Here is a 21084-nt window from a genome sequence, read left to right on the forward strand (position 1 = left end):
CAGCCAGACCTCACACTTGGGTACCAGCCAGACCGCTTGATCGGAATATGATTACACCCTTGATCAGACTAACATTTAAGGACAGATTTAGCGAAGTATGAAATCAGGTTCCAGGCCATGTCAAATGTATTGTCGAGAACGTCGAAGTCCTTCACTCACATCACTGCAGCACAAAGCTTGCCGAGAAGCAATGTTGACATATTTTATGTGCGCTTAGAATATAAGGCAATAGTACGTACATTGCCTGTCTTGTACAAAATACTCTTGTGTCTTTTCATCTTGATCAGCACGCAGTTTGCTCTGATCAGAATATACAAGAGTCCGTGTGAAAGGAGGCAAATACACTAGCTCCGTTCATCCATCTGTTGTCGACCCGCTATGTGATAGTGTAACCGTTTGGACAGGTAGATAACAAACACGAACTAGAGACAGGAAAATATCTCTTTTTTATTCAAAAATAAACACACATAATTAACAAGCTAATAACAGCAGTCTCCAGCAACAACAAGAAATAAAAATATTGAAAAGCTCGCCAGTTGCAGAACTTATCGAATTCATAATACGAACATTTCAGAAATCATTTATTTTGTATTATTTAATTTCAAAAGTTCCTCAAAACCGGAACCAATTTCCAATTGTGGAAACGTTCCTAAGATAAGGAAATGGCCCAAAACACTGAAACCTTCACGAAAAGGGTCAGTCACAGCGCACTATCAAGCCAGGTCAAGGTGCTTCTATAATACTGTGTACTAAAGAGATTCTATATTACTGTGTACCAAAGCTGTATTCAAGCTAATTTTGATGTTTTGTACGGTACATATGAATAAAAACTGAATTTTACCGAAACAATATTTCTGCGTCGGAGAGGGCTCTGGGGTAATTTGTAAGTATTAAATCTAACATATACATGAGACAAGCTAATTACACAGGACAAGCCACAATAGCCGCTTACACTGAAGTCATAATCACCGCTTGAGTAATAAATATGTATTATTGCTATTTATAGTATCAATACTAGTGGTGTCGTGTCCTTACTAAATCATTTAAATTGTTTGTTTCAACAATCGGGAGAGTAAACAAGTGCGTAGCATCGTTGTCATATCAATAGGTGTTTGTTTCCTGTGAAAACTGGCAGGTATGGGACGCAGCTCTTGTCAGTAATCCGCCCGTTTCTCCAGAACGCGCCCGTTTTGAACCTAAAATCTATTGGCGATGAAGAGACTTGATTTGTTTAATACTTGGGACATACTTGATAACCTGTTGATTCATAAGATAGTTTTCAAGTAATTCATATCATCCTAACGTTTGTGGGCGCATGTGTGGAAGTGTGCCCATACATAAGTATAACCAAATCATGTCAAAAACAATTTCCTCACAACTGTTAAATTACTGGAGCCTCACAGAAGGTGTTCGTTAGTTGTGTTATAACACTGCGTTTAGTGTATGCATATAATTACACAGACACCCATACCAGGAACAAAGGTACCTATATTAAACCAGGCGGATAGGGCAGTCACCTCCAGCACATGCATTGCCTTCAAAATAACTGTCAGTCAGAGCCATAGATGTTAAGTATCAAAGAAATCGCAAGATATACACATATGTCAAATAAAAGATATGTACAAGGCAGAAAGGACAGATATGTTCATCTTTGAATTCTGATTTAAAATAATCAGTTAATGATGAACATAAAATAGTGTGTTTAGTATACTAGTTTTCCTTAGCAGTGACAACAGCTGATATATACCAAACACCTTTGGCACACTACTACTACTACTACTACTACTACTACTACTACCAAATAAATAACTAAAACCCATTGACCAGACTCCATACATGCAAACGTGTTCAAAGCACACCACATATTATTACCCTGATCGTCGGAGCAAATCTAGAGTGGTTTCATTTAGCATTATCAGCTCCTGTATAAACGTGTACGTATATTGGCAGACAACAGCGTTCCCTGAATATAACCTGGTATTGACGTTTTACAAATTACGAGGACAAGTCGTTTTACAGTGAACCAGTTGATTCATGAACAGCACACCACTCAACAATTATGCAAACAACGCGACAGAAGCTGCAAAAATGAAAGGAAAACACTCAACATGAAAATGGGAATAAAGAAGATAAACAACACTCCAAAACTGGATATGCATAGATCAAGAACAGGATTTCCTTTCCTCTCCATGAGGCCTCATTAAATAGATTATTTGTCCCTGCCACCAAACCTTCCCCGTGATTATTGAACCAGATTACACACCACGTGGGGCATGAGTGAGTGAGTTGGGTTTAACGCTGCTTTTAACATTATTCCAGTTATATCAAGGCGTGTCAGCTTAATGTGGGAGGAAAGCCCGAAGTGATGCAGATCTCAGACGTTTACCATTTCGGTGAAACCCACGAGCACGGGTATGATGCTGACAAACCTAGAAACATAATCGGGGCGAACCGGGATTCGAACCCGCAATCATAGGTTTCTGGCGTGCCCAAGGGACGCAACTTTGCACAGCGAATAGCGGCGTCTTAGACGACTGGGCCACCCGTGCCCCCACGTGAGGCATGAACCTATCTTTCTTCCGGTGGACATGGGAAAGGAACCAACTGTAGAAATAATAGCATCTAATAAGTTGTTGAAGTGAGGTACAAATATAAAGGACTACAAACAATTCGTGATTCGAATCATCCTGGTAAAGGAATCCGATGAACTAATAATTATTACAATCTCATTAAAATCAGATCTTTTACTCCGATACGATACCTCTCTGTGTCAAGATCAGCAGAGAAGTTCGGGTCAGGTGAACCTGCATAAGCGAACTTTGACTGCTCAATCTAAATGAAAGATGCGCGGGTTCTTGAGCCAATCAGATGGCAACTATCAAAAAAGAATCGGCTAAACTTATTTACCACCTTAATTTGGAAATGTATATTCTTACAAATGAAAAACTGAACAGAACACAAATATTCCTTCGATCGTACCCCCTTTTAAGCTTGAATGCCACGTTGCTAAAAAACGACAGCTATATTAAATATCCACAATAATATGGCGGAAGTCCCCGGTTATATTCGTTTTCGAGGTCTAGAAATTGCACATGTTGTTCTGAATGTTTCGCTCACTCTTACCAAGAATGCAGAAGCCTTGGCGCCGATTGGCTGATTAGACAGTTCCCCTGACGTGACCTTCTATTGATTGAGGCGTCCTCAGATCTTCAGGCATAGATATAGGTATCGTATTGAAGTAACAAATCTGATTTTAATGAGATTATAATTGCAAGAACCCTTTGATTTTTTTCTTGTACAATGCAGGCTTATGCATACACATGCCATTCTAGCAGGAATAAATATCACTCACGCGTGAAATGTAAAGGAACGATCGAACCCGTGTCTGCTAACACGCTTCCTACTGTGCCAACAGCGTCAGTCTGCAGTCCACAGGTATCCATTTTACCACATGAATGAAGGCTCGTTCCATAGAGCGCGATAATTTATACAGTCCGACAATTGTCACTCTGGGGTAGCACCTATACCTGACGCACATTTAGGTACTCAGGAAATACCACACCGACTCACATTGGGTACTGGGGTGGTACCTATACCTTACTCACACATGGGTACTGGGTATTTGGGGACTCGACCAAGACCTAAATTACTATTCCTCGGAAATATTGGCAACCCGTTCTACCCGGAACGCAATTAACCGAGCTATCAGTCCGACACATTTACCAGCCGCAAAAGATACAAATCAGCCTTTGTTTAGTGACTCGGATGTAACCTACTTGTTTTAAAGATTCATGACACGAAGTCGCTGAATACAGTGTGTTGTGAATCCTATACAGATAGATCTGCATCAAATAACTGAAGGAAGTCCGTCAGGAACTGTCACCAAGGAGGTGCAACGTGATATCTTAGTTTTCGAAACAGCAAGTATATAAATAACTGTAGGAAGTCAGTCAGGAACTGTCACCGAGGAGGTTCAACGTGATATCTTTGTTTTCGAAACAGCAAGTAGAGCTACCTAGCAAAACGCTGTCCACGGACACGCCCAGCCACTGCCCACGTTGTCGTCGATGTAAGCTGGGTGGGGTAGTGTCTAGTCGTTGGTCCACATCACGCTGTGGTAGGCGGGGAACTTGTCCCTCAGGATCTGCATAGACACCTCGTGGTTGGCCCGACCGTAGCCCTAGAGGGAAGGAGAAGCTTGTATTAGGAGGGGCTGGGGCACAATTCAATATTCTTATTTTTTTCAATCTCAGCTTTACTCCGAAATGATACCCTCTTTGACTGACACATAGTACAAGAACTATTTCATTACACAATACATTTCTCCACTCTAATTTGATTTCCCGATGCTGTGGAATAGTGCTGGCAGAACCTGCTTTTATATTCTCTAATCGGGTTATATTTTCATGAAATACATGTAGTCCACATTCATGGTGCAGGATTAGATCAGCATGGAGATCTGAGGATACCTGAGGAGTGAACTTTTCTGTCTCGGAAAATCTGCGTCGAGGCTCACAAATTATCCGTATAACAAGCATATCTGATTTCTGTATTTCGTAAACGAACTACATCGAACAGTTCCCAAAGTTGATAATTGAGCACGCGCCATTAAAATTGTTAGAAGAGAATATCTTGGACGGAATATTTGTGTTCTGTGTGTTTATTCTTTCATAACCTCCTTCAATTCGACTGGGTCACAGTTCACGCATGGTTCATCTGATGCGAGCTCCTTTGGATGTTTACGCAGAGACATCAGAGTAAAATATCTGATTTTAACGAGATATATTCCCTAATTCACCCAAGACACTATCAACAAACACGAAAAATAGTAGTTGGACACGTTTTCTCAGATAAATATTACTGAGTTCATAACGCTGTTTCAGTATAACTGGTCATGGAAGTTTTACAGAAAAATAACGAGTTGTTCCGGATAACAATGAGCGCATGTTGTTTTACGCAGCAGTCAACAATATTCTAGCTATATCACCACAGCTAGATGTGTTGTTTAACGGCGCACTCAGCAATATTCCAGCTGTATCACCACAGCTAGATGTGTTGTTTAACGGCGCACTCAGCAATATTCCAGCTGTATCACCACAGCTAGATGTGTTGTTTAACGGCGCACTCAGCAATATTCCAGCTATATCACCACAGCTAGATGTGTTGTTTTAACGGCGCACTCAGCAATATTCCATCTATATCCCCACAGCTAGATGTGTTGTTTAACGGCGCCCTTAGCAATATTATAGCTTTATCACCACAGCTAGACGTGTTGTTTAACGGCGCACTCAGCAATATTCCAGCTGTATCACCACAGCTGGATGTGTTGTTTAAAGGCACACTCAGCAACATTCCAGCTGTATCACCACAGCTAGATGTGTTGTTTAACGGCGCACTCAGCAATATTCCAGCTATATCACCACAGCTAGATGTGTTGTTTAACGGCGCACTCAGCAACATTCCAGCTGTATGACGCCGGTGTGTAAATAAATGAGCCAGGAGCAGACAATCCGGTGATTGACAACAATAACACGCAATTGGGATGCAATCACACGCTATCAAACCAAGTCAGCGAGTCTGACCACTCGATCCATTTCGTCACCCGTTATGACAAGCATCGTCGTGGGGCCTATATTCTTACGTGTTTGGATAGGATGACGTACAAATCTAGTATATGGGGTAATGTCCCTTGAGCAAACATTCCCCAGACCTTACCAAGGCTAGACGGCAGCCTGAACTCGAAGCATGGCCAAGCAGGCCAGTGGTTCGTACTATGAGTAAAAACCAACGCGTTCGGGACACAATGGCACAATCCGCCCTGTCACTCATTGCAATCCCCAATCCTCATAAGTCAGTTCTACTACAGCGCGGAGTCCTGGAGACCTGTTCTGTCAGATCCCAGCCGGCACCCGCTAAGCAAGCCTGTCAAACCAGGGTTGACAAGGCAACTCTATGATCAACATAAATCTGAAATCTGAGAGAGAGAGAGAGAGAGAGAGAGAGAGAGAGAGAGAGAGAGAGAGAGAGAGAGAGAGAGAGAGAGAGAGAGAGAGAGAGAGAGAGAGAGAGAGAGAGAGAGAGGAATAGTTATAATTGCGATTGAATAAAGAGAGAGAGAGAGAGAGAGAGAGAGGAGAGAGAGAGAGAGGAGAGAGAGAGAGAGAGAGGAATAGTTATAATTGCGATTGAATAAAGAGAGAGAGAGAGAGAGAGAGAGAGAGAGAGAGAGAGAGAGAGAGAGAGAGAGAGAGAGAGAGAGAGAGAGAGAGAGTATCAAATTTGAGTAGAATGATTATTTCAAGAGAATGTATTCTTATTCGACTAGTTTAGATGTACATGTATTATAGAAAGTGACATGATAGTGTATGGGCTGGCTCCAACATGTCGTTATTACAAAGAGTAAATAGGGGATGTCTCAACTGAACGTGGGCCAAATTAGCATTCTGTTAAAATTCTTTTATAATTCTGTTTTTATAGCGACATTTTTTAGTTTACCTGAGATTTTCCAAATATCCTAATAGTTTTGGCGTCTGGATCGTGCTCGATTTTACCGCCTCCCACACACTCGCACATGATGCCCTCCGACTCCAGCTGGGCATCCAGTACGTCGTAGATGTCCGCTGTAAACAGAGTGAGTGAGTGGGTGAGTGAGTGAGTGAGTGAGTGAGTGAGTAGGTGAGTGAGTGAGTGAGTGGGTGAGTGGGTGGGTGGGTGAGTGAGTGAGTGAGTGAGTGAGTGAGTGACAGCACTCCTGTTATATCATGGCGGGTCTACTTGATGTGGGACAAAAGGCCGAACTGGTGCGGGTCTTAGACTTTTATCACTGAACTACAGAAACATAATCACAGCGAATAGTCTTCTGATTGTCTAAGGGACGCAACTCTGCAACTCGCCTTAGAAGGCCTCGCCAGCAAATCAGTTGGTGTCAGCACACACACCCGTGTGGCATCATTCTTACCGGCCAAAACAAAACACAGATCAACTTCATCCTCATTCTATATGTAATACATAGTTTTATTCTCATTCAGCATATTATTCCTTCCCACTCAACATATACTTCAATCTAATTCAACATATACTTCACTCCCATTCAACATATACTTCACTCCAATTCAACATATACTTTCTTTTTCATTCAACATATACTTCATTCCCTTTCAATATATACATCAATCCCATTCAACATATTTCTTCATTACCATTCAACAAATATTTCAACACCATGTATACACCCGTCATTCTCTTTCTACATCATACATACACACTCGTCATTCTCTTTCAACACCATATATACACACTCGTCATTCTCTTTCTGCATCATATATACACATTCGTCATTCTCTTTCTACATCATACATACACACTAGCCATTCTCTTTCTACACCATATATACACACTAGCCATTCTCTTTCTACATCATACATACACACTCGTCATTCTCTTTCAACACCATATATACACACTCGTCATTCTCTTTCTGCATCATATATACACACTCGTCCTTCTCTTTCTACATCATACATACACACTAGCCATTCTCTTTCTACATCATACATACACACTAGCCATTCTCTTTCTACACCATATATACACATTCGTCATTCTCTTTTTGAACCTTATATACACACTCGTCATTCTCTTTCAACACCATATATACACACTCGTCATTCTCTTTCTGCATCATATATACACACTCGTCCTTCTCTTTCTACATCATACATACACACTAGCCATTCTCTTTCTACACCATATATACACACTCGTCATTCTCTTTCTGCATCATATATACACACTCGTCATTCTCTTTCTACATCATACATACACACTAGCCATTCTCTTTCTACATCATACATACACACTAGCCATTCTCTTTCTACACCATATATACACATTCGTCATTCTCTTTCTGAACCTTATATACACACTAGCCATTCTCTTTCTACAACCATATATACACACTCGTCATTCTCTTTCTGCATCATATATACACACTAGCCATTCTCTTTCTACATCATACATACACACTAGCCATTCTCTTTCTACACCATACATACACACTAGCCATTCTCTTTCTACATCATACATACACACTAGCCATTCTCTTTCTACACCATATATACACACTCGTCCTTCTCTTTCTACACCATATATACACACTAGCCATTCTCTTTCTACGCCATATATACACACTCGTCCTTCTCTTTCTACACCATATATACACACTCGTCCTTCTCTTTCTACATTCTATATACACACTCGTCATTCTCTTTGTACACCATATATACACACTCGCCATTCTCTTTCTACAACATATATACACACTCGTCATTCTCTTTCTACACCATATATACACACTAGCCATTCTCTTTCTGCACCATATATACACACTAGCCATTCTCTTTCTACACCATATATACACACTCGTCATTCTCTTTCTGCACCATATATACACACTAGCCATTCTCTTTCTACACCATATATACACACTCGTCCTTCTCTTTCTGAACCTTATATACACACTCGTCATTCTCTTTCTACACCATATATACACACTAGCCATTCTCTTTGTACACCATATATACACACTCGTCATTCTCTTTCTACACCATATATACACACTCGTCCTTGTCTTTCTGCATCATATATACACACTCGCCATTCTCTTTCTACACCATATATACACACTCGCCATCCTGTATACACACTCGTCCTTCTCTTTCTGCATCATATATACACACTCGTCATTCTCTTTGGACACCATACATACACACTAGCCATTCTCTTTCTACACCATATATACACACTCGTCATTCTCTTTCTGCACCATATATACACACTCGTCATTCTCTTTCTACACCATATATACACACTCATCCTTCTCTTTCTACAACATATATACACACTCGTCCTTCTCATTCTACATCATATACACACACTAGCCATTCTCTTTCTACACCATATATACACACTCGTCATTCTCTTTCTACAACATATATACACACTCGTCATTCTCTTTCTGCACCATATATACACACTCGTCATTCTCTTTCTACACCATATATACACACTCATCCTTCTCTTTCTACAACATATATACACACTCGTCCTTCTCATTCTACATCATACATACACACTAGCCATTCTCTTTCTACACCATATATACACACTCGTCATTCTCTTTCTACACCATATATACACACTCGTCCTTCTCTTTCTACACCATATATACACACTCGTCATTCTCTTTCTACACCATATATACACACTCGTCATTCCCTTTCTACACCATATATACACACTCGTCATTCTCTTTCTGCACCATATATACACACTAGTCATTCTCTTTCTACACCATATATACACACTCGTCCTTCTCTTTCTGAACCTTATATACACACTCGTCCTTCTCTTTCTACACCATATATACACACTCGTCATTCTCTTTCTACATTCTATATACACACTCGTCCTTCTCTTTCTACACCATATATACACACTCGTCCTTCTCTTTCTACACCATATATACCCACTCGTCATTCTCTTTCTACAGCATATATACACACTCGTCATTCTCTTTCTACACCATATATACACACTCGTCATTCTCTTTCTACACCATATATACACACTCGCCATCCTATATACAAACTCGTCCTTCTCTTTCTACATCCTATATACACACTCGTCCTTCTCTTTCTACATCCTATATACACACTCGTCCTTCTCTTTCTACACCATATATACACACTAGCCATTCCCTTTCTACACCATACATACACACTCGTCATTCTCTTTCTGCACCATATATACACACTAGCCATTCTCTTTCTACACCATATATACACACTCGTCATTCTCTTTCTACACCATATATACACACTCGTCATTCTCTTTCTACAACATATATACACACTCGCCATTCCCTTTCTACACCATATATACACACTCGTCATTCTCTTTTTGCACCATATATACACACTAGCCATTCTCTTTCTACACCATATATACACACTCGTCATTCTCTTTCTACATCCTATATACACACTCGTCCTTCTCTTTCTACACCATATATACACACTCGTCATTCTCTTTCTACACCATATATACACACTCGTCATTCTCTTTCTACACCATATATACACACTCGTCCTTCTCTTTCTACACCATATATACACACTCGCCATCCTATATACACACTCGTCCTTCTCTTTCTACATCCTATATACACACTCGTCCTTCTCTTTCTACATCCTATATACACACTCGTCATTCTCTTTCTACACCATATATACACACTAGCCATTCCCTTTCTACACCATATATACACACTCGCCATTCTCTTTCTGCACCATATATACACACTAGCCATTCTCTTTCTACACCATATATACACACTCGTCCTTCTCTTTCTGAACCTTATATACACACTCGTCCTTCTCTTTCTACACCATATATACACACTCGTCATTCTCTTTCTACACCATATATACACACTCGTCATTCTCTTTCTACACCATATATACACACTCGCCATCCTATATACACACTCGTCCTTCTCTTTCTACATCCTATATACACACTCGTCCTTCTCTTTCTACATCCTATATACACACACTCGTCTGCCCCATATAATCCTCATTCTTATTCCACATTCTACAGTGATATAAATGTGTTTATTCAAGTGGATACTAGCATAAAGTGGTCACGTATCCTACATGTTAATTCCATCAAATACAGTTAATATAAGAAACCATTAGTGTAATACTATTCTTCATATGTCCTTAGTCTCAGTAAATGTTTCTTTTGGAAACTAAAGTGTATTACAGCTGACACTTATAAGCCTGCTTTTAACACAATGTCAAAATATTTCTGATGACATGCATAGCCAGAATACAAAATATAGTTTTGGAGGAGTATGTGGGACGTAACCACTGACTGAAGAGTCGAATTCAACTTGCAGCAGCCCTGATGATGTGAACTTAGAGGGCATCAGCATATAACGATAAAACATCATCTGAACTAAAATAAAATTCCTATCTCAGCCAACCAACTTAATTAAACTCAGTTACCGTATGTTGTCAGTAACTCTATTTTGATATCAAAAGAAGATACCATAATCTGTCCCTTCAATACGTTTTTCATTAAAGCAATGATTAACATATTTGTTGTCTCATATTCGTTCGGGTATTGTATATCTAAAAATACCCTCCCTTCAACAGTCTTTGAAAGTATTCGGATGTCCTTTCTCTGCTAGTTCTGCGTCTTTTCTATCATAAATTTCATTAATCCTGCTTTCCCGTCCGAACAAATAGGGTGTATTAAATAGGGGTGAATGATGAGGCGGTGTATGACAAGAGGGGTTGTATGACAAGAGGGGTATATGATGAGGGGGTGTATGACAAATGGGATGTATGATAAGGGGGTGTATGACAATGGGGGTGTATGACAAGAGGGGTTGTATGACAAGAGGGGTATATGATGAGGGGGTGTATGACAAATGGGATGTATGATAAGGGGGTGTATGACAAGGGGGGTGTATGACAAGAGGGGTTGTATGACAAGAGGGATATATGATGAGGGGATGTATGACAAGGGGGGTGTATGACAAGAGGGGGTGTATAACAAGAGGGGTATATGATGAGGGGGTGTATAACAAGAGGGGGTGTATGGCAAGAGAGTTATATGATGAGGAAGTGTAGGACAAATGGGGTATATGATGAGGGGGTGTATGACAAATGAGATGTATGATGAGGGGGTGTATGACAAGAGGGGTGTATGATGAGGGGTGTATAACAAGAGGGGGTGTATAACAGGAGGGGTATATGATGAGGGCAAAACGGACTAATGATGAACGGGTGTATGACAAGAGGGTTTGTTTAACAAGAGGGTTATATGATGAGGGGGTGTATGACAAGAGGGGTTGTATGGCAAGAGGGGTTGTATGACAAGAGGGGTTGTATGACAAGAGGGTTTGTTTGACAAGAGGGTTATATGATGAGGGGGTGTATAACAAGAGGGGTTGTATGGCATGAGGGTTATATGATGAGGGGGTGTATAACAAGGGGGATTGTTTGGCAAGAGAGGTATATGATGAGTAAGTGTATGGCAAATGGGGTTGTATGACAAGAGAGTTATATGATTAGGGGTGTATAACAAGAGGGGGTGTATGATGAGTAAGTGTATGACAAATGGGATGTATGATGATGGGGTGTATGACAAGGGGGGTGTATTATGAGCGGATGTATGACAAGAGGGGTTGTATGACAAGGGGGGTATAGGATGTAAAACAAATGGCGTGCAAGACAAGTGGGATGTTAGAAAAGTGAGGTGTGTGACAAACGGGGTAGCACATTTAAGAAACAAATAAGCAACGTGAGTACCCCCCGCCCACCACCCGCCCCACACACCCGTATATAAATATATCTTGCCGTCCTACACAGAGTTCTATATCGTCTTATAAGAACCACATTTCATCAATAGTGCATAATCGTTTACAACTCAAATGTCCGTGATCTTTCATGTTTTCTTGGCGTCAAGCCATACACAGAAGCGCATAGGAATCAGTCCACAGTATGTCTCCTGTGCTGTTTTGTAGAGGATCACGTAAATAACAACCTTCGCCTCACAGACTACCATGTTTCCCACACCTGCCAAGATTCCTACTGCAGCACTGTGTAACACAATGTATATTGTACTGCGTGAGTTATGGTCTATTTATACTCTGCCGTGATACTGTGATGCGTGTCTTACCGTGGAATTCAGCACTCGGTGCCCCCCTCACAATATACTTAAAGTCGGTGGTATTTGCTCCTTCGTAAATCTTACACAGAATGTACTTGAACACCCCAGTGCCCCCGATCTCCACATCGGGAACGCCGGCAAGTTTGGGATTCACCGGGAGGGTCTTCCCTGGCATGGTCAGCGCTTGTTTGCTACTGCCAGTTTATATGTTCAAATGTATCACGTAAACGTGCATGGATCCACTTATGTTAATTAATCCATCATTTAGGTTTAGTTTTTGTAGAGGCAACTTTCAGCCAATATTCATTCAGGTGAGAAAAGCACTTCTTCGTGTTATTCGCACCGATCAAGTTGCATGAGCTAGTACTCGATGATTATAATTGCCACCCAGAGTCAACTGGCATCTGTCGTTTCACACCGGGTTTCAAAGCACAAGGACAAACACTGCGAGATGTTTTGCTGTACTGGTTTCCGAGTCCTCGAAAAATTATCGGGATCCCACTTCGTTTCCGGTGTCATGTCATGATCCAAATGTTTTCTTGATGTTCTAGTCCTTCTAAATCATCATCCACAACAAAATATCAAAATATCCCATAATACGACTGTAATGTCGGCCGTAGAAAAATTCTTGACGCACTTTGTTTTCTCTGTTTGGGATAGCCCTTTTCATAACGAGGCTGAGGGGAATCCTTGCCAAGGGAGAATTCATTGTTTAGCATGAGTTCACGATAGTCGTCGTTTCCATGACACCACTTCGATGTTAACTAGCTGTGTTTGTTATATTGCCAAATCTCAATACACGTATCGGTATTTCAGTAGTTTGAAACGATATTTTATGTGAAATAATCTTAAACTATATATTGTTTTAACCATGGTTAATTCATATTTTTTTCTCTTCAAGGTTTCAACATTTTCTTGCAACATATGTTTAATACTCTTTGGAAATGCTTTGTCCTAACCCGTGAATAAAATTACTTCCTAGATTTTTAATTTCTCCAAAGGTAGTGATTTCTCAATAATTTTCAGGTAATTTTTAAACAGAATAAATATATTTTCAGATTAGATCTGTTTAGTAATTGCAGTTCATTGTTTAAAACGTTAAGCATATATTTTGTTGATGATAACTGTATAAAATAATCAGAATAATGATGTTATTAAGTAGACCAAAGTCAAGTAATTATTTTTTTAAGGAAATATTTTAGAAATATTCAAGTATTATACAGGATGATAAACATTCCATATCATGAAGATCTCGTATATTCCAGACGGATCGTTATGTGACAAAGAGCTGCACAATCTTTCATAAATCACAACAGCATTCGGGATATATAATGTGAATTCGTGACCACTCGTATTATCCCGCCTGCACTATACTCCAAGGGGCGACGGGTCGGAGACGTCACGAGCGGGTGTCGGCACAAAAAACATTGCGTAAGACAGAGAAGCGGCTGTAAAAGGTAGGGTAAGGAACGGGTAGGGAAAATATATACTCGTTACAGCCACACAACCATAAACACTGGCGGATGAAGGGGTCGGGTACAGGGGTGCGCACACCTACTTTCTGACACATGTCGTGTGTTTGTGTTCAGTTTGTGACACGGATATAATGCACACCCCGTTTCAATCCCCTTGAAGATCCGGGTTAGAATTAATCTTCAGCAACCCATTCTTGTCCTAAAAGGTGACAAACGGGATCGGTTGGTAAGGTACGCTGACTTGGTTGATGCATGTAAACGTGTCTCAATTACAAAGATCGACGTTTATGATAACAAACAATGGGTTGTCTGGTCCAGACTGGAATATTGATGAGTGCAGCTTTAAGAACAACAAACAAAACACACAAACATTCTATTTCAAATTCCTGGGTGCGCCTATGCATGCATAAATCAGATTTTGTTTATTTATTCAACAATTGGTCGCTTCATGTATACTCACTAGAAAAGCACCAGTTGGTGCATGCGAGTCATGGGATGCATTGTGCTCTAGATACATTATACTTTACAAAAAAACACCTTGTTTATATTGTATACCCGTTAGTCAGTCGCTGGTGAAATATCGTTAGCTGTTAACGTTGCCATAGTCCAAACACCAATATCAATAATTCATAATTGTATTGGTCATGAAATATTGTAGTTTGACATAATTATTATCTTTGTGTAAAGTTTATGCAAGATAAGTACTGATCGATGTAATCCACATTCAATAGACAAAGCACGTTTAACCATCGATAACCAAGTAAAGTCAAGTCACATGACAAAATTAGCAGGTCATTGTTCAGACACATATCAACTCCATTTGAACAGACAAATGACTTTGACCCAGCAGTGACTAGGTACCCGGTAATGAAAAAATTGATATGAATGCAAATTGTAATTTTTAGGACAATCGAATTTAGAAAGCAGCAAAGTGTGTCATTATTAAGATGCATATGCCATTCTGAAAACATTATAAAAAGACAAGGAAACATTGTTTTATTGGGTTTACAGATTTTTCTACTTATTTCGAGCACATTCAAATTGAGCACAGGTAATGAATTAGGCAGTTCGTAAAGGAAGGAAATCGCACCTCTTAATCTAGTTATGTACCAAATCCGGATTTCTGCTGTCTGCAGTCTTTCGTATGACACAGCTAGATTCAATGTCAAATGCAAATGCTAAATTTGATTAAGTAATGACAGATGATCATTACTAATCAACCAGTGATTACGTGAATGCCAAGCTTAAATGGTAGCAGTAGGTCAGACTGATGGCATCGAACGCATTCTGAACACGCCACAATGTATAATACAGGCAGAGAGAGGGGAGTATAGTTTAACATTATTTCAGTTTTACCACGACGTGTCAACTTAATATGGGAAGAAAGCCCGCGTGTGATGTAGGTCTTAGACGTTTAACATGCGCGATAACGTATGCAGCTCACAACCTAGAATCAAGGCGAATATGGGATTCTAACCCACTATAATAATGACGCAAAGGACGAAACACCCAAAGGACGCAACTCCGCACAGCGTATTGTGGCCGCACCTTGGACGAATTGACCAACCGCGCCCCAAAATACAAACACTGTCCCTTGGTGTTGGGCGACCACCCCACCCCACGCCTCAGGGATTGTGGCATCCGATCAACTGTCTAGTTTTCCTCGGGGCAATGAGGTGTGATGTTGTAAAGTTTAACATGGGTAAACCCTAGTCATACAGACACTGAAACAAAAATATCCAATACACCCCAAGCAAGTCTATAATATTTGATAAGTCTAGATTACTGCAGTATCTGAAAACTGTCATTAAACACTGTCTTAGATGTTAATCTAGGGTAACCCTTGAGATCTTTTAGCTGCATCACAAATACTTCCACCGTTACACCTGGATAAAGACAAAATAATGTATTAGCTAAAGCTTCGGTCATTAATACCCACATATATATTTGGTGTTCTCTAATCATAAACGTTGTTATATATATCTAGTTCAAGGGGATAAAAAGGCGTCAGCCACACCTCTTCATTAAGTTGTCACAACATATCCTCTTTTTGTGAAATGCGGGCAAATTCTTCAGGGGAGATAACTCTTACACTCCAATGTTCACATCAACTGCGCTCTCTGAGAAGGATTGACACACTGATGGTCCGTGTACATGAAAAGCTTTATTCATTGGTTTTAGCTTATTGTTTAGTTTAGATGTAATGCATGTAAAATGTATTCATTTACATGTTACAAATGTTTCAGTTGACAAAGCTATATTCTGAATTAAAGAAATACAAACAAAAAATAAATGTTGCGCTTAATACATATTTTTTTTAGAACAGAATATAGCATAGACACCGGCTCCATTTCGCTCCCGGACGTGTTTACCGTCATCGCCGCGGCTGACTGCACGATCAGTGTAGACATCATCCGATGGTTGACTGAGGTGTTCATTCACTGACTGGGAAATATCGGCCACGAAACTATACGCCCTTAAACACACAACGATTTCCTCTCCCGCTTTCTCAGACAAATCACGGTGAACGTCCCATAAATGAAAAATATTGACCTGATTGTGATGGATAAATTTAACGTGTCGCCCTGCTACGTTAAGGTTATTCCGCAAATGAGGCCTAGTATTGTTTGGGTGTCTGAATGGTATCGTACGTGGTGCAGATTTGTGGTATTTTAATGATCATAATAAAACAGATGAGAAGGTAGGGATGTTTTATGGATGCGAATGTTATGAATCTACATAGTGTACATGAAGACTGGGCGTGTTCATGTGCAAAGCGGCTTTCAACACCGTGTAATCAACAATGGCCAAGTCACAACTAATCGACATAATACATTTCTGATGGTGATCACATTTTGTGTGGTGTGTGGTGTGGGCAGGATTGTGTGGTGTGTGGTGTGGGCAGGGTTGTGGGGTGTGTGGTGTGGGCAGGGTTGTGTGGTGTGTGGTTTAGGCAGGGTTGTGTGGTGTGTGGTGTGGGCAGGGTTGTGTGGTGTGTGGTGTGGGCAGGGTTGTGTGGTGTGTGGTGTGGGCAGGGTTGTGTGGTGTGTGGTGTGGGCAGGGTTGTGTGGTGTGTGGTGTGGGCAGGGTTGTGTGGTGTGTGGTGTGGGCAGGGTTGTGTGGTGTGTGGTGTGGGCAGGGTTGTGTGGTGTGTGGTGTGTGGCGTGGGCAGGGTTGTGGGGTGTGTGGTGTGGGCAGGGTTGTGTGACGTGGAGCAGGGTTGTGTGGGGTTGTGTGATGTGGAGCGGGGTTGTTAGGGGTTGTGTGACGTGGGCAGGGTTGTGTGGTGTGTGGTGCGGGCAGGGTTGTGTGGTGTGTGGTGTGGGCAGGGTTGTGTGGGGTTGTGTGGTGGTGTAGTGAGATTTTACAACTTTGACAAACATATGAGGCCAACAAGTCAGTACAGATATCAAATCGTAAATTACAATATTTTATATTACGATCGACATACATAGCACCAACTGGCCTATTATAAATCTTTGCTGTTGACATACTGAACAAAAGTAAAACATCGATTACGAAATACGTGAAATGAAATTTGAAATGGCATTTAAAAATCGTATCCAGTATTAATTTTCTTATTTTGTTGTTATTATAAATGTAACATAAACATGTTGACATGCAGAAGCCGAAATCGATATCTTATGCTCGTGTGTTCCATGGCAGGAATTAATTAAATTTCAATTCAATTTATTTGTCTGTTTCTTGTGTATCTACGATATGACGGGGTACTTGCGACCACCCGGAGACACGTAGGTTCGTGTCCCAGCTAATCCACAGGTATGGGTGGTATCTGAGATAGTTATCAAGATCAGATCATTGTAATCTGCAGCTGTTTCAGAAAGGGATATATGCCAAAGAAGGGGCAGTGCCCTTTTCCACGTGTACATGAACTACACATGGCTTTAGGGAGTGGAATTGACGATGTTCACTTGCCATCTGTTGATTGCTGAGTTATAACAGCTACCAAGCTGGCTAAACCGTGACATGGGACGGCACAGCCATAGAAACTGCGTGGATCAATGCTCATTTTGTCAATCACTGATGCAGACTCGATAATTTACAGATAACCGTCACATATGTGGAATATTCCTAGTGAAGCGTTAAACAAGAAACAAACAAAACAAATAGTGTATGTGGCGAGTACGCCATGTGTCGGTTACGGTGTCGACGCGCCACGTCACCCCCTACAACGTCCCGCACATGTGTGCATTTCCGGGCGAGGATCGATAACTAATCAATAGGCTCCATAGTGAGAACATCTGCTTTTGACATTGATTCGGTATCTGCAGTGCACTGTACATAGAAACCAACTCCCAACTGGCCAGCGCATGCGTCTACTTGCCCTGGAGAAATGAATGATCCTCGTTGATTCTGCCATTCAAGGAGAGATGAACAAATCGGACATGAAGAACCCTATTTCATGTTTGTTTGGTTGGTTGGTTTGTTGTTTTACGCCGCACTCATCAATATTCCAGCTTTATGACGGCGGTCTGTTAATAATCGAGTCTGGACCAGACAATCCAGTGATTAATATCATGAGCATCGATCCACGCAATTGGGATCGATGACATGCATCAACCAAGTCAGCGAGCCTGACCACCCGATCCGTTAGTCGCCTCTTACGACAAGCATAGTCACCTTTAACGGCAAGCATGTGTTGCTGTAGACCTATTCTACCCCGGATCTTCACGGGTTCATGTGTCTGTCCCGTCAAGTTGAACACTTTGAAAGAAATACTTCCTGACTGTGTATTTTTCTGGGCTTCGGGGTTGCAAAAAGATCTGCAGCAACATATGACTGATGTACTAGGTGACTAAAGATGATGTAGTGGCCAGGCTCGGTGACTTGGTTGATTGTGTAATATCGTACCCAAACGGCGTTGAATGTTGGTCGTTATAAGTCTGTCATACAGACCCTGAAACAAATACATCCAATACAGCCCATGCAGGTCTATAATGTTTTGCAAGTCTAGATTACAGCAGTATCTGAAAATGAAGAAAGTCTCTGGGCTCCTTTTTATTATACTTTATAACAATAATTTAACAACTGTTTTTTTCTGTAAAATATGTTCTTTTCAGAAACTAGATGTTAGTCTAGTAGGTCGTAATATCGATCACTAATTTGTCTAATCCAGACTCGATTATCAACAGGCCATATTCATACAGATGGAATATGAGTCCGGAGTTGAACTACAACCAGACATTATTTCTGTCAGTTATCTGGGTGGTATCTTTTATAAGCTAAAATTAATATCAGCTTACATGCCTTGTCGTCTTGTATCTGGTACGTGTACACGTAGAAATACGTCGCGTCATTTTTTCATTGATTTCTAGATAAGCACTGTTCTATGGGCGTAATCTGGTACACTTTGCAAGATAAATTGCAATACTCTCGCGTCCTCGTCCCGTATTAAACAATGTCATCACTGTGTGTCATTAATTATTATATCAACATGCTATACAAGGCAGGGTAGGGCAGTATAACAGAAATGTCTCGTAAGCTTGTTTCTATTCTTGGCACTATCGTCATGTTAAGATACGAACAGTTTGTTTTCACATACAAGTAGAACTGTATGGGTGGGGACATAGACTTGCGTTGGATGGGCTGGGTTTGTGTTGGATTGGTGATGTTTTGTGAGTGAGTGAGTATATGGTTTTACGCCGATTTCGGTCCCATTCAAGCATCCAGGTTCGATTCCCCACGTGGGTACAATGTGTGAAGCCAACATTGCTGAAATTGATGGGATATTGCTAAAAGCGGCGTAAAACCACACTCACTCACTCTGTTTCATTTGGAGAAGACGTAAAAGATCCATCAAATGAAAACGTCTCAATTGGAAAAGAACACAAAAAATCGATTATGGATTTGTCGAAATCGTAGCTACCTTTTCTTTAAATAGATTACACTCGATGAGTGGTGATATGTCACGGAGCTCAACTGATCACATTTACAAATAATCTGTACAATGTCCACATCCCCGAGAGAAATAATATCGTTTTAATGATATTCATTTGTCATGATTATATTTCCTCGTTAAAATATATTTATGATCCAGGTTTTCTACTTCGCCATAATTTCATCATTTATTATGTTTTACAGGAAGGCCCAGTGCAGCTCGGCGGAGCATTAACCCAATGTTTAAACTACACTGTCATGCATTCGCTGTCATGACAACAAATTATTACAGACACAAGCAAACAGTGAGTGAGTGAGTGAGCGAGTGAGTGAGTTGGGTTTTACGCTGCTTTTAACAATATTCCAGTTATATCGCGGCGTGTCAGCTTAATGTGGGAGGAAAGCCCGAAGTGATGCAGGTCTAAAAAACGTTTACAACTTCGGTTAAACCAACGAGCACGGGTACAAACCTAGAAACATAATTGGGACGAACCGGGATTCAATCATAGCTTTCTGGCGTGCCTAAGGGACGCAACTCTGCACAGAGAATCGCGGCGCCTTAGACGACTGGGCCACCCGTGCCCCCCACAAGCAAACAGCTGAGAAACATTGACAGTGATAATCATATGTATCATGTATTTATATTGTAGTCTTACTGATAATGCTTATTGGCACAGTTTGTATGTGGGAATTATACATAGATAATGAAAGATGCTTCATAAAACATATGTCATCAACACGTTTTTCATAACAAAAACCCTTTGGTTTTTATGGCTTGGTATGGAATGCTGTTACCATATATATGATTTAAATTACCATATATATGATTCAAATGATCGGAGAATAACAATATCGAGGAAAGGGTACCGTTGTAAATCAGTATATAAATAAAAGTATTGATGAGAACACCCATCCTTGCCCAACTCAGACATGACGCTCCAAATTCAATGACTCATCTGCCCTTTATTTT

At 40.6% G+C, this 21084-nt stretch overlaps 1 protein-coding gene across 1 annotated transcript; it reads right to left on the reverse strand.

The window, feature by feature from the left end:
* Positions 1 to 465: 465 nt before the first annotated feature.
* Positions 466 to 13385, reverse strand: LOC139465713 (14 kDa phosphohistidine phosphatase-like). Its single transcript, XM_071247532.1, has 3 exons — positions 12751 to 13385; positions 6496 to 6620; positions 466 to 4180 (listed from the first exon to the last, which is right to left on the reverse strand). The coding sequence occupies exons 1-3, from the start codon at positions 12914 to 12916 to the stop codon at positions 4091 to 4093; spliced, it is 381 nt and encodes a 126-aa protein (XP_071103633.1). The 5' UTR covers positions 12917 to 13385; the 3' UTR covers positions 466 to 4090.
* Between the last annotated feature and the right edge of the window lie 7699 nt (positions 13386 to 21084).

This window comes from Haliotis cracherodii, unplaced genomic scaffold, assembly GCF_022045235.1.
Source record: "Haliotis cracherodii isolate W230 unplaced genomic scaffold, xgHalCrac1.p SCAF_18, whole genome shotgun sequence".
NCBI classification, from domain to species: domain Eukaryota; kingdom Metazoa; phylum Mollusca; class Gastropoda; order Lepetellida; family Haliotidae; genus Haliotis; species Haliotis cracherodii.